The 13,536-nt window shown below is 30.0% G+C and overlaps 1 protein-coding gene across 1 annotated transcript in view; it reads left to right on the forward strand.

Moving 5' to 3' along the window:
* Nucleotides 1–12,647: 12,647 nt before the first annotated feature.
* LOC133179450 (tenascin-X-like) overlaps nt 12,648–13,536 on the forward strand; it is a 28,565-nt gene continuing 27,676 nt past the window's right edge. The window contains exons 1-2 of the mRNA XM_061314206.1: nt 12,648–12,747; nt 12,878–12,938. Of these exons, the coding sequence (XP_061170190.1) occupies nt 12,667–12,747; nt 12,878–12,938 (142 nt within the window). The 5' untranslated portion in view covers nt 12,648–12,666. The remainder of the gene's footprint in view (nt 12,748–12,877; nt 12,939–13,536) is intronic.

The raw sequence follows: 13,536 nt of genomic DNA on the forward strand, positions 1-13,536 counted from the left end.
ATAGGAACTTGATGTAAATAGACCTAACCACTCCCCCCCCCCCCCAATTTTCTTTATTTGAGAGACATTCGTGATCTCTAAATCACGTGACTTAGGTGATCGATGTTGAAAAACAAAAACATCAAAATCATAAAATAAAATGATCAAAATTATATAAAATCACATTTTAAAGTGATTTTATCGTATCCGGAAAATGACCTTATAGAGAATCGTCCTTTGTGATTTCAAATTTTCTAAATGTTCCTTGGAGTGTTTAATACGTATCCAAATCTTATTAACACCACGTCTCGAATATATCTCGAATATAATGTTGCACAGTACTCTTGAAGTTTCTCCTTCACAGCTGTTAATACTTTAGTGAGAAGTAAAGAAATAGGTTTGATAGAACATTTACTGGAACCCGCTATGAATCTTTATAAGGATTTTTTATGTAGTTTAGAAATCAAGTATAGGTATGGTAATTCAAATTCAGTTTGACTGTGAGAAATTAAAAATTTTTAAACTAACATATGATGTTGAAGAATTTCCTCCCTAGAATGGAACTATGAGTATAAGCTGGATAACCACTTGTAGAATTAAATCCAAGTTCCTCTAAAATACAATTAATTACAAACAAAGACCTGCTTTATCAGCTGGGACCTGTACATATTGAGCGTGTAATCTATCTAATTCTAATGTTCAGGTCATACATATATTTCTTAAAAAGGTTTTCCCACCAATGACAATTTTAGGATTAAAACAAATAGATATATCTCCTGACACCCAACAATCAATAAAGTGTTTATTATTTAATTCAGACTATGCCTTAAAGACATCTTTCCAAAAATCTAAAGTTTTATATTTTGCTTCTCTGTGTACTAAATAATATCATAAATCAAACGAGTATTGTATCGCATGTACCTATCGGAAATAAGCTCTGTTTTATCACTATTGATTAGTTTAATAAGGTTTATTTTTATTCTGTTAGCAACAATTATACTTGATGCAATTTTGTATATACAGTATTTAAAAGTTCTATTGGGCGCCAGTTTTTGAGAAACTGTCCTGGCCTTTCGCCCTTTGGTAGTGTATTCATACCATGTCTTTGTGCGATAGAGAGGATATTAATCTCTTAGGAGTAATTAATTGATCTGACAACAAAATGTCCGAGCTATTTCCAGAAGTCTTTGCAAAATTCCGTTGAAAACCATCAGTCTGAACCTTCCGTTTTTTTTCTATTTCATTCTGCTGAGAGTGCTAGAAGTCTCATATAAAGTAATAAAGGATACTCCAAAGTTAAATAATACAGAAGCTAAAGAATTAAAGGGCTTTATTACTGTACATTAAAGAGATCAAGAAAAATAATATATTAATTAATTAGGTTTATTTAACCCGCCGGGCAACACTGTTCATTGAAATAAAAAAAAAAAAATAACCAAAGAATTGCGTATCTTAGAGTACCTTACATGTATTCCAGGATTTTTGAAATCAGGTGAAAACTGTAGGAGGAGAAGCGATTTGAAAAATTGTTTGTTGAAAATCAGACAGCTGGAAAGCCAAACTTACGTACATAGTGTCATTGCATAAACTCTTTCTACCAAAGAAAATACATTAACCAGGATAGCAAAAAAACTAATTCATGCTTCAGACACTCTTCTGTAATGGAATTATTATTTGCCAATTTGTTGGTATTTCTGGGAAGAATTTTCTTAGCCAGTAAAAAAGAGCAAAATCCATTGTAGTTAAAGGGTTAATGATGGATGAGGGATTTTTGAAAGTTCTAGAATAGAAATGATAAATTGAATTAGACTGAAAGTCATCCATTTAATTGTGGATTCCTATATTCTCTTGGTGTGACTAAGATCATTTGTGTTTTATTCGATTCTTTACGTCTTATTTTTTTTTATTTTACAGCTGTAGATCAGAAGTAGACATGTTTTGAATTCAATTTTTATTTTGAATATGGTGTAATCACTTTATATAATATTATACTGCCTGTTAATATACTGCCTGAGAATGTACACGGTTGTCCGGTAAAATCTTGGACATCGCGTTTTTATCGAAAAATAATGCACACACTGAGCTGAAATTTTCACGAAATGTTTATTAATCATATTTAAGTACATCTTAATATTTTTAACAAACTATAGGCAAAACGAAGGATTTTATTATACTTGAATGTGTACAGGATATTATCCTACGGCGTACGACCAAAAAAAATCAGGATTGATAAGGTAAAAATTAAAAATGTTTTTATATTTCCCTATCTATTATGTCGTTTTTTAAAAAAATTTCAAGAAATTTGCTTAATTCTTATCAGTTTTCCGGGACTTTAAAATGAGGAAAGTGAAAAACGCAACACACGAAAAATGGCGACGTTTGATGACGTTATGGCGCACCGGAAAGCAGGTCAGTTATATGTTCACTGAGTAATGACGCCTTAAGAGACTTTAAATGATAACAAAATATGAAAAAAAAACATATATCACTAAAACATTAAAACTCGAGTGGAATGGACATATTTTTAAACGCTTTTTTATCGTGTCCCCCGGTAGATCAAAACTTACAGACAATCAGCTATATTGGCAATAACGAAAGACCCTTTCATTGCAGACCGTCGAAAAAAAGACTGTCAATTTAGTTCAGTGAAGGTGAGAGTACCTTCCATACCTTACTAATACAAGTTATCATAAGGTCTCATGTGTGTCACTCGACTGTTTCTGGAGAAATAAGGCAAACTAGAGTGTGTGCGTTGGCAAAAATTCCCGAAATTTAAGTGCGGCTAATCCCACTTTTTTAAGCGAAGATGAAACCTGACGTTGCTTTTGACATTTTGACGTTGACATTCATCCGTGCACCGTAAGGTGATACCACACAAAACATTAAATCCCATATTTTGTTTATTTGAGCATGTACTAGTAACTCTTTGAAATTTGCTACTGTATGTATATTGATGAAAAATGTACTAAAGAGCAGGGAAAATATTAGAAAGCAGTGTTGAATGTTTTTCGCTCTAGTATAGACTACTTGTCCACGATTTTTCCGGACAACCCTCGTAAATACATGTAAATAAATAAATTACTTAATACCCACTTACCTACTTACTTTTGGATCTAAAGGCATTCATTAGGATCGGGAATATCAAATAGAAAAAAGTCAATGATTAGAAAAATGAATAGAAATAAAGTAGTGCATTTGTTTATGATTTATCCCACTGGATCCAGAAAGTACTTTTAAAGAATAAATCTTTATAGCTTGTGAAGCTAATAATTGTAAATTAGACTTGCTGGAAGAAAAAAATATTAATTATTGTTTTTTTGCAAGTAAACAATTTTTAAAAAAATCCAACAAAACTCATGGGACAATGCAGAAAATATTAGATGTGCAGTTATTTTTATTCAATAGCGAATTCTCTGTCTTGATCAAAGGCCGTAAGTGCCAAGTACAGGTCTAAATTTGCAGCACACCATTGGCAAGTGGTGGTGTCTCAATATAAGTGAAAAATTCTTGAAAGGACGTTAAACAAACAAACAATTAATAAACAAGGTTGTTGAAATTCCTGTAACATCAACTTTTTTGTAAGTAGCCTGCCTCGGTTAAAACATTGATCGTACTCAAAGTATGCTCTTACGTATTGAATAATTTAGGAAATTGTCTTAAATTTGAAACGGTGCGGCGAACAAGAGTCGAATCCGAGCATCCCAATCAAGAATAGAATGCCTGACCACCAGCCTACCGTGATTGAGTTGGGAGACACAAACACCATATATAGGTGACTGTGGAATATTAATACATAATAAAAGAAAGCTGACAATGGAAAACGTTTGTCATACACTTTTAGTATTATCTACAATTAAACTTCGCTTCGCATAGTCATTAAATTGGATCAAAACCCGTTGAATCATACAGTTTTAGTTTGGAAAATATTTTAAATTAGAAGTCATTGTAGGCCTTATGAAATGTGAAGATAAATCAGTTATCATGCTCAAAGTTCAATCAAACAATGCATGTAGTGAGTAGAGCAAATACGAACCTCTGAAAACAGAGTATTAGCGAATTGGGGTCAGGTGCCATGGAGGAGTGAGCTTCCCCTTTCGACAGGTCACACCCACCGTTTGCTCTTTGTCATGATCGGATAAACGGAAAAATCCGTGGAAAATTCAGTGTGAAAACATTGCCATAAGAATTGCATAAAAGATATCAGTCTCATTTTTATATCAGTATTCGACTTAACCATAAATTGTAGTTGCAGTTGTCGTTTCAATGGACTTTTGAGATTGATTACTGTTCGTTATCTTTAACTTTCATTGCAAACCAGGTCATTGTATCGATCATAGAATTTGGAAAATATTGACTTTAAATGAAATTTTGTATATTATAATTGTTATTTGTCAATATTTTGCCTCATTTTTTTTTTAAATTGATCGCTTTAAAAGTGAACCTTTCATTAAAACAGACAAGAAATAAGGTCAAATTAAGACCAGAAGATTTTGAAGGCTGAAATCTCTTATAAGAATTAAGAAAATATAATATTAAAGACAGTGAAATACCTAGTACTATCTAAAACAATGTAAAATCGACAAAAATATAACACCCTTGGAAACTCCAGATTATCTAATTAGAATGAAATGAAAAACCCTATGGATTTTTCTGCATTAAAATTTCAAAAAAATGGAAAATCCATAAAAATCCGTTTCAGTTATGTAATATACATGTATCAGACCATGATGTATCAAATCTAGTTGGAAGGTCGAATACTTTTTTGCTAATTGAATGAGATATAAATACCCTCGAAATCTTTAAAGATTAAAACGTTGTCTACTACAGAAAGGTAATGTTTTAACATTTATTACTTAACTATCGTAATGAATATCGTCTTCACTGTTCGTTATCCTCGCCTTGTCCTTTCATCTTTTGCAAACTCTATATAGAAATCTGTAATACAGTTAATTTATTAAAATGACATATTCCATTTCATAGCTATAACTATTTTGTATCTCCGCTAGGATTGTGTTCGGCTATGCGTATATCTGACATTTGAGGTTATACAATGATTTCAATATTTCTTTATTTGTTGAGAAATGGCATATTGACATGCAAATAGGATAATTCGGCATTTTTCTGGTTTCACTAAACATTTGCAGTATTATCTATGAAAGATGTAGATACGGGAATATTTTGTGAATTCTCAATCTCAAATCGCCACACTATATCATGGTATAATATACATGTAAAGATATTAGGGTTGGCGGATAAATGCGCTGAAAGAATTTGGCTTTTTTATTTTTTAAATTTTATCTCTCATGCATAGTCAGAGAAAAATTAGGGAATGTATAAAGATGATTTAATTTTGAATAATTTAGTAAAGATGTTTAATTTGGATAATTTAATCAAAATAAACAGCTTAAAAGGGAATGAAAAAATGATCGTTGTTGATCACATATGTTGTTGACTCAAATGTACATGTAGTTATTTTCAAAGATTCTTATTATTACTTCAAGCCTTCATTTCTCTTTTTTGGATTGTTTTATTAATTGTGTATTATTTTATTTACTTACCCTAACATCTCATCTGTGATGAATTGAAGTCGTTTTAAAAACATTTGTTAGTACATTTATAGTAATGTCATCTAAAGGTCGTCAGCTATGCTATATTAATGTCTACCATTATTTATTTCAGGCACATGATATTGCTTTTTTTACCCAACACATATATTTCTTTAATTATTTGTAATTCATTATTTACAAAAGCCAACTCAACGAAGAAACACTTTTGAAAAATATGTTAAAGGGTACAAACTTGTAAAAATTGGAAGCTAAAATTCATGTTTCGTTCTTTCATGAGATGGCTTCTCAGACCCTTATAATTTTCTTTTCAGTGGTCGGAACGTTATGAAATTTGATGCTCAAAATTTTAGGGATAATATCACATGTGATGAAAATAGATAATTATTTGTAGAACAAGATTTATTGGTATAATATTAATGCATCTCGAAGGGAAATCAATATGATTCAAATGTCTTTTCATAAAAATGAGACAAAATTACTAACGTTAAACTGCCTTACAAAGAAAGAATTTGCTATCAATACTGTATACAAGTGAGAAAAATCAGTCCGTAGCCCTGTAATGCTTAAAGACATTTGCTTCTAACAAAAATTAGATGCATGGATTAGGATACATTTTTGGACTAATTTTGGTTGCAAATGTTTGAAATACCCAAATTCTAAATTATGAGGAAAATTTAGAGTTGCTATGTTCAGAACTTTCCTTTTTGCTATGCGTATTATATATAATATGATTAATTGATTGTAAATTGTTTAACGTCCCATTCGAGAATTTTTCACTCATATAGAGACGTCACCGTATGCCGGTGAAGGGCTTCAAATTTAGACTTATGCTCGGCACTCATGGCCATTGAGCAGTGAGGGTTCTTTATCGTGCCAACGCCTACCTTGACACGGGACCTCGGTTTTTAAGGTCTCATCCGAAAGACCCGTGACTTTCACTCCTAGTGCCGGGCGCTCGGCAAAGGAACAGTCACTACCTATGTTTACGCCTTAAGTTTGACGCTGCGCGGCGAACGAGAATCGAACACGGGCTTCCCGATCACGAAGCGAGCGCCCTACCATTAGGCTACCGTGACCGGTACCATATTAATATGACATTTATCACTTTTAAAAACACTATTGAGAAATAATAATAATAAAAATAATTATTATAATAATAATAATTAACTTTGAAAATATATTATATACTTAGTATTCATATAATTTACATATTTAGTATTTACTTTTGTGATGTTTGGAAAAATTTTCCTTAGAACAAGTGGACTTTAGTTCTTGAATTTTTCTCAGACTTTTAAAAGCGTCAAACTTACCCAGACATCATCCAAGTAGATTAAATAATTTTGACACTGAAAGCTGTTTTCAGGCGTGTTCTCTTTATCTTCTGACAGAAAATGTTTCAAAACAACTGCAATTTTGTTGAATTACAGGAATATACTTTTTTTTCTTCATTTTTTCATCAAAATTTACGAGAAAAATAGCCTTTTCTTGGGCCTTATGGTGACTAACGTGTTTCATACCAAATCGTTGGACCTTTGTTTTTATAATGAATTTGACTAATGTTCCGTCTACTTTATCAGGGTGGGTGTGACCGGTCAACAAGGGATGCCTACTCCTAGGCACCTGATCCCACCTCTGGAATTAGCAGGGTTTCGTGTTTTATGCTCTTCTCACAAATTTGTATTGATTTTAGATTTTTATGAGATCGATCACTGTTCGTTATCTCTACCATAACCTTTTAGAGATTAACAGAAACAATCAGGGAAAAAAAATAATCATAAGTTAGCAATTTTGACGATAGCCTTACAAACATCATTACGTTACGCATTTTATATAAAAATGCATAAGTGCCATTCCTTTCAAGGACGTTGCGAGCAGTAAAACATTATATCCTAAACCCCAATTTTCTGTTTTGATACAGGTCTCGAAGGTTCGGAATGGATTTACGTCATATTAGGAAGAATAACGACTACCCCCCCCCCCCCCCCCGTACGATAAATTGACATAAAAATAGCAGTGCATTTAAAAAAGTGTAATATTGCAAGCATAATGATAATGGAAATTAATGTGCACTAAATTTCTCAAAATATTTCACCATCAAATCAAAGTTCATGTTTTGCAAATGCTGACAATATGACTACAAAAACGGTCTTATAAATATTTAAGATACCATACTTTCATTTATATAATCTTAATCAGGGTTGGGGTCAATTACTTGAAAATGTAACTAAATACTTTCAAATACATTGATAATTTTATCATTTACTTGCAATTACAATTAAATTGATTTTTAACAAATGTAATTAAATACTCCCAATTACTTTGAAGAATGTAATTAAATATTTATCAATTACTTTAGTTTTATTCCTACAAATTTTGAAGAACAAATAAATGGATATGTTGAAACAGCAATATTGTTAAATTCGACCTTTCCTATTGCCCTGGGCAGTGTGTTTATGCTGTATAAAAATTATAAGCATTTAATTGTTGAATAAACACAAACTCAACAGTACCGGTGTGCATCATTGTAAAACACCTTTTTTAATACTTAACTTGAAAAATAAAATATTTGAAATGTAATTTAAATGTATTTGAAAAAAAAATGACATGTAATTGAAAGCAAACTCAATTACAAATACTTTCAATTACTTCTAAAAATGTTTTTAATTTCAGTAAATAACAATCGCTCATTTTAATTACCCCATCCCTACTCCGAATAAGAGAAAATGTCGAAGTTTTTAAAAAGTGTAAAATAATCATAATAAATTCTCAGAAGTAGAGTATTGCTAAATTGAAAATAAGTTTTAAAGAATAAAATGGGAGAAAGATATTTTCTTTTAAACAAGATGATATGGTCTAGAACTTGTAAATATTTTGTAAGAGGTATATTTTTAGCCAAACCTAAATGACAATTCTTGAAATTTTAAAACTTAAATTATTCAATCTAACAGGATAAGGGAAAAGAGTTGATTTAATGAAACGTATTTTGGCGACATTTACAACTGTGTAAATATAATATTGAAAAAATAAATGATTATATGCAGATAATTGAGATATAATTCTCTAGTATGTGGAATATAATTGTTATAATTTTGAGGCGAAATAAAAATAATGTGTACATATGGACAGACAAGATTATGATTATTATATAAGTAAGAATAATTATTATAATTTTGAGGCGAAATAAAATAATGTGTGTAGACAGCGACTGACAAGATTATATTTTGGAGGCGAAACATTATAATGTGTCCACATTGACTGGTAAGATTATAATTGTGAAGTGTAAATAATTATAATTTTAGGAGAAAATAAAAATAATGTGTACACGTTTGACAGACAAGATTATAATTGTTGCAGGAAAAAATAATAATGTTGTCAAAAAAGCAAGATTTTTATTTTTGGAAGAGATAATTATTTTTGGTATACTAGTAATTATATAGGAAAAAATAATAATAATGTGGGGGTACCCTACGGCTTTCCATACTCTAGAATAGAAAATACGAAAAATATTGTCTTGTATTTAACATCATCATCATCATAATGAAAATATAGATAATACAATATGATGATATTAGTATTGCATGCATTTAACGAGCATGTTGACTAAGTTTTCACGACTATTTACCATGAAAAGACACCGAATGACAAAACGTTATAACCGATGACGGATATTGGAAATCTTTTTCTCGAACTAAAAGAAACAAAACAATCTAAGAAAATGTCATTTTAAACAAAGCAAAAGTTATATGCTCACGAAGGGATAAACAATTAAGAAATCCTTATTGGCTTTTATCATTATCATTGGGGGGGGGGGGGAGGCATTGGAATAATCACGATATCGTACACCATCTCTATTCTTTAGCTAATACAGCTGTATACATGTATATTTTCCTACCGTCTTAAGAAGGGGTTTTTCGTATGGGCAAATTCCACAACATTGAGGCATGCAAATTTAGCAAGGAAAATAACAAAAACATCAGAGCTAACCGTAATTAGCACACAGCTGTAGAATGATATAAAGCAATGCTGATGTATGTTTTGTATTTTTTAATCTATGTATTTTTTGTAATATATATATATATATATATATATATATATATATATATATATATATATATATATATATATATATATATATATATATATATATATATATATATATATATATATATATATATATATATATATATTAGGGATGTCAACGAATAGTCGACTATTCGACTATCAGTCGAATGGACCGACGATCGAATAATGAAACGACATTCGAATATTATTTTAACTAAATAAATGCAATAAATGAGTGATAGATGAGATGGAATTCTCATCAAAAAATGAGAAAAAGTCTTTTCTCATAGACAGTCGATAATTTTCCTCAACAAAAACGGTAGATTTTCCATGTACGTATAGAAAGTACAGCAATTATAAATGCTTCACTACTGCGAGAATTAATTGTCAGTAACTGTCTGTGTTGTTTTTGTAATAAATTAACCAATATAATGGGCTTTGTTTGTAAAATTATTCATTGGACAATTATCTTTTGTTATTTTAAGTTTGCTCAAATGCAAGGAATAAACCTGTTTTGATACATCGATAATTATTAAAACAATGCGCTTACATTTTAAACTGTTGGAGGACATTTTGATAGCCCCCCCCCCCCTCCATTTTTTTTCAAAATAAACTTTAAAAAATATCGGCTGGCAATTTTTTAACTTTTACTTAATAAAAAAAAATGACCGCATGTACAGGCCGATTTTTGAATTCTATTTATGGGGAAATAATAAATTTTGGAGAATTAGGTTTCTAAATTTATTTCATAGAATCATGCTATCCACGCGTTACGTTGCATTAATTTTGATGTTACTTTTTAAATAGATTTAAGTAAAAAGGTTTCTGAGTATGTACCAATGAAGTATGAAATAAAATTTTATTTTCAGAAAATGTTCCGAATATTCGACTATCGTTCGAATAATGCAATCGAATGATCGACTAAGGAAAATAAATATTTTGACATCCCTAATATATATATATATATATATATATATATATATATATATATATATATATATATATATATATATATATATATATATATATATATATATATATATATATGACTGCCGTCATGAGAAAAGGGCCCTTAAGGTAAAATTTCACAAATTGACTTTTTTGTAAATTTTGATAGCCTGACTCTTTCTGAATGCAAATATACATCAATTTTTGAAATATCTCACTTTTTCAGTATTTTATGAGCATTTTAGTAAGGCCGCTTCAAAAGAACGTTGACGTCACTTACTTAAAACGTAATGACGTCGCAAGCGTCAAATTCAGTTTCCAAACTTTCTTTGAAAAACTACATTTTTTAAATAACCTTAATCGTTTTGACACATATAAACTTGAGATTTGTTTTTCTTCCAAGCAACTAGTATATAATTATTCATGAGGGAAGTTGCATGCTATTTTCAACTATATTAGAGTAGATCTAGTAATTTCATAAAGAGGTGGGGGGTGGGGGGTCGATGTTCCAGAAGGGCACCTCGTGCGATTAAAGTGGGACATCCCCTCGCGAAAAAGCACATCGATCTCGATATAAAAAAAATATTTTCGGATATATTTATCTCTATAACTTAGTTACTAAGGGATAATAACACCTCATGTATTTCCTGTATTACCGAAGGATTCTAATGGGAAACAAATTCAGAAACGCCATGTTGTGTAAACTTTTTTTTTAAGTATCATAAAGAAATCATAATTAATAAAAGAAAATCTTTTCACTACTTCCAAGGGGATTTTTTATTTATTTATTTTTTTTGAATACTTTGATAAAAATGTTTTAATTATTAAGTTTCCTTTGTTTATACAATTCAGTTTCTTCGCCTGTCTTAATGATGGAGTAGAAACATAACAAAAAGGCACATAATGATGTCGAAGGACTGATTTATGAACTTTATTCCGTTCATGAAAATTTAATTTTTTGGTCAACTTCACACTTAAAAGCGGTTATAAATGTTTCTGTACTTTGTTTATTTTTTTTATTTTGATGCACCTGTGCGCTATTAAAATCAAACACACGATTCTGTTCGAAGCGTCGTTATTGTAAAAAAAAAAGACGGCTAAGAAAACAATAAACATATTGTAAAAGTAGAAAAAAAACTTAACGCTACTGCTGCATCACTTGAACATAACAATTATCGTTCATCATTTCTTAAAAAGGCCGCTAATCTAAAAAAAAAAACCCATTATGATTTATGTATATATTGTAAAGCTTGATCAAAGAGATGGTTGTTAGGCTATTGGCTCTTATCTATCTATCTATCTATCTATCTATCTATCTATATATATATATATATATATATATATATATATATATATATATATATATATATATATATATATATATATATATATATATATATATATATATATATATATATATATATATATATATACGAGGGGTTATCAAAAAGTTCGTGGACTGATGCGATAGAATTAATACTATGTAGTTGTTGATTACAAAATTTGCAGGGAACATAAAACAACTATATATATATACACATTACCATAAGTCAAGTCTGAGGCATGTGAACTGTTTTATGATAAATTATGCAAAAAAATATGTATTTTTTCCCACTCTGAGTCAACTTTATTATGTTTTTTTATGGTCTTTCTTTCTTAATTAAATGTTTGAGCATGTTATCTTTTGGATATCTTCACATTTCATCGATGCAAATCTAAACACAAATATGTTTTAAATTACTTTTTTTTTTGAAAATCGATTCAATGGTCATACATGTTCATTGAATGCGAATATTAAATTCTTATGTTTTGTCATCAGAAAGAATTTAATTTACATGTCATCTTCAACTTTTATCATTTCTAGGATATTTTTAAGGAAACATTCGCAATTCTTCAAACAAGTTATGCTTAATTCCGACCGATACGAAATGGGTATCACGAAGATTTAAAAGAATGTAATAATTTGGTTTACTGAAACGGATTTCTTAAGCTAGGTCCACTTTCATTAGAAATTAAAGACATTCATTTTAAAATTCTGTCAATGACATTGGATGTTTAATGATTTTTTTTCTTGTTTTATTTTCTAGCTACAGTGTACAATAGAGTGGAGATGTTTCTATTTTTGAGTATCCTGTTACTTCTGTTATCCAGTGTTCAAACACAGATTTCACCGATACAGTTTTGTCCTCCAGTAAGTTTATTTTTTTTATATATAAATTCTTCATTTAAATCTTTATTTGTAATTCTGCATATACGATAGAGACTAATTATACCATTTTAATTATGATATAATGAGACAAATCTCTGGATTGTTTTCTTAGTTTTCGATGCAAAATTGTCCTTTAGGACAACGTTGCGAGAGTGGAGTGTGTCAGACAGTTGGTAAGTACATTTATTTAACAATTGAGAATGTCACATTTAAGTGGCTGGAATAAATTTGACTACTAATGTTTCTGTATATCTTATAAATACATATGGCTCACGGCATGTGTGATCGTTATTTGAACACACTTTTGTTTTACATATGAGTTATTTAATACATACTGTACTATAATTAACCAATTCTGTATTACTCAAAATATAAAATTTATGAATGAATTTAAAGCATTTTAAGACTCATTAAACTGTATAAAATCTCAAATAACCTTCTCTATCAAATTGTCAAAATGTGGTTCAATTTTATTTCTCTTCTTTTTAGCTCTACTGGTCAGAGACCAGAAGAGCTTATGCGATAGTAAGTTGTCCGTCGTCCGTCCGTCTGTCTGTCTGTCTGTCTGTAAACAATTTTTCAAAATGCTACTACTCCTACAGTTTTAGTCTGATTTCAGTATAATTTGGCACACAAGGAGACTACACTAAGATACATAATTTATTGCATATGTTTTTGATTTCGATTAACGGTGTTGCCATGGTTTTCTAAAAATAGAAATTTCTGTGAAGTTCCTTTAAAACGTTACTCCTCCTACAGTTTTGGTCCGAT

Source organism: Saccostrea echinata, unplaced genomic scaffold (assembly GCF_033153115.1).
Source record: "Saccostrea echinata isolate AGI-Se365-2 ecotype Australia unplaced genomic scaffold, CSIRO_AGI_Sech_v1 ptg000004l, whole genome shotgun sequence".
Taxonomy (NCBI): domain Eukaryota; kingdom Metazoa; phylum Mollusca; class Bivalvia; order Ostreida; family Ostreidae; genus Saccostrea; species Saccostrea echinata.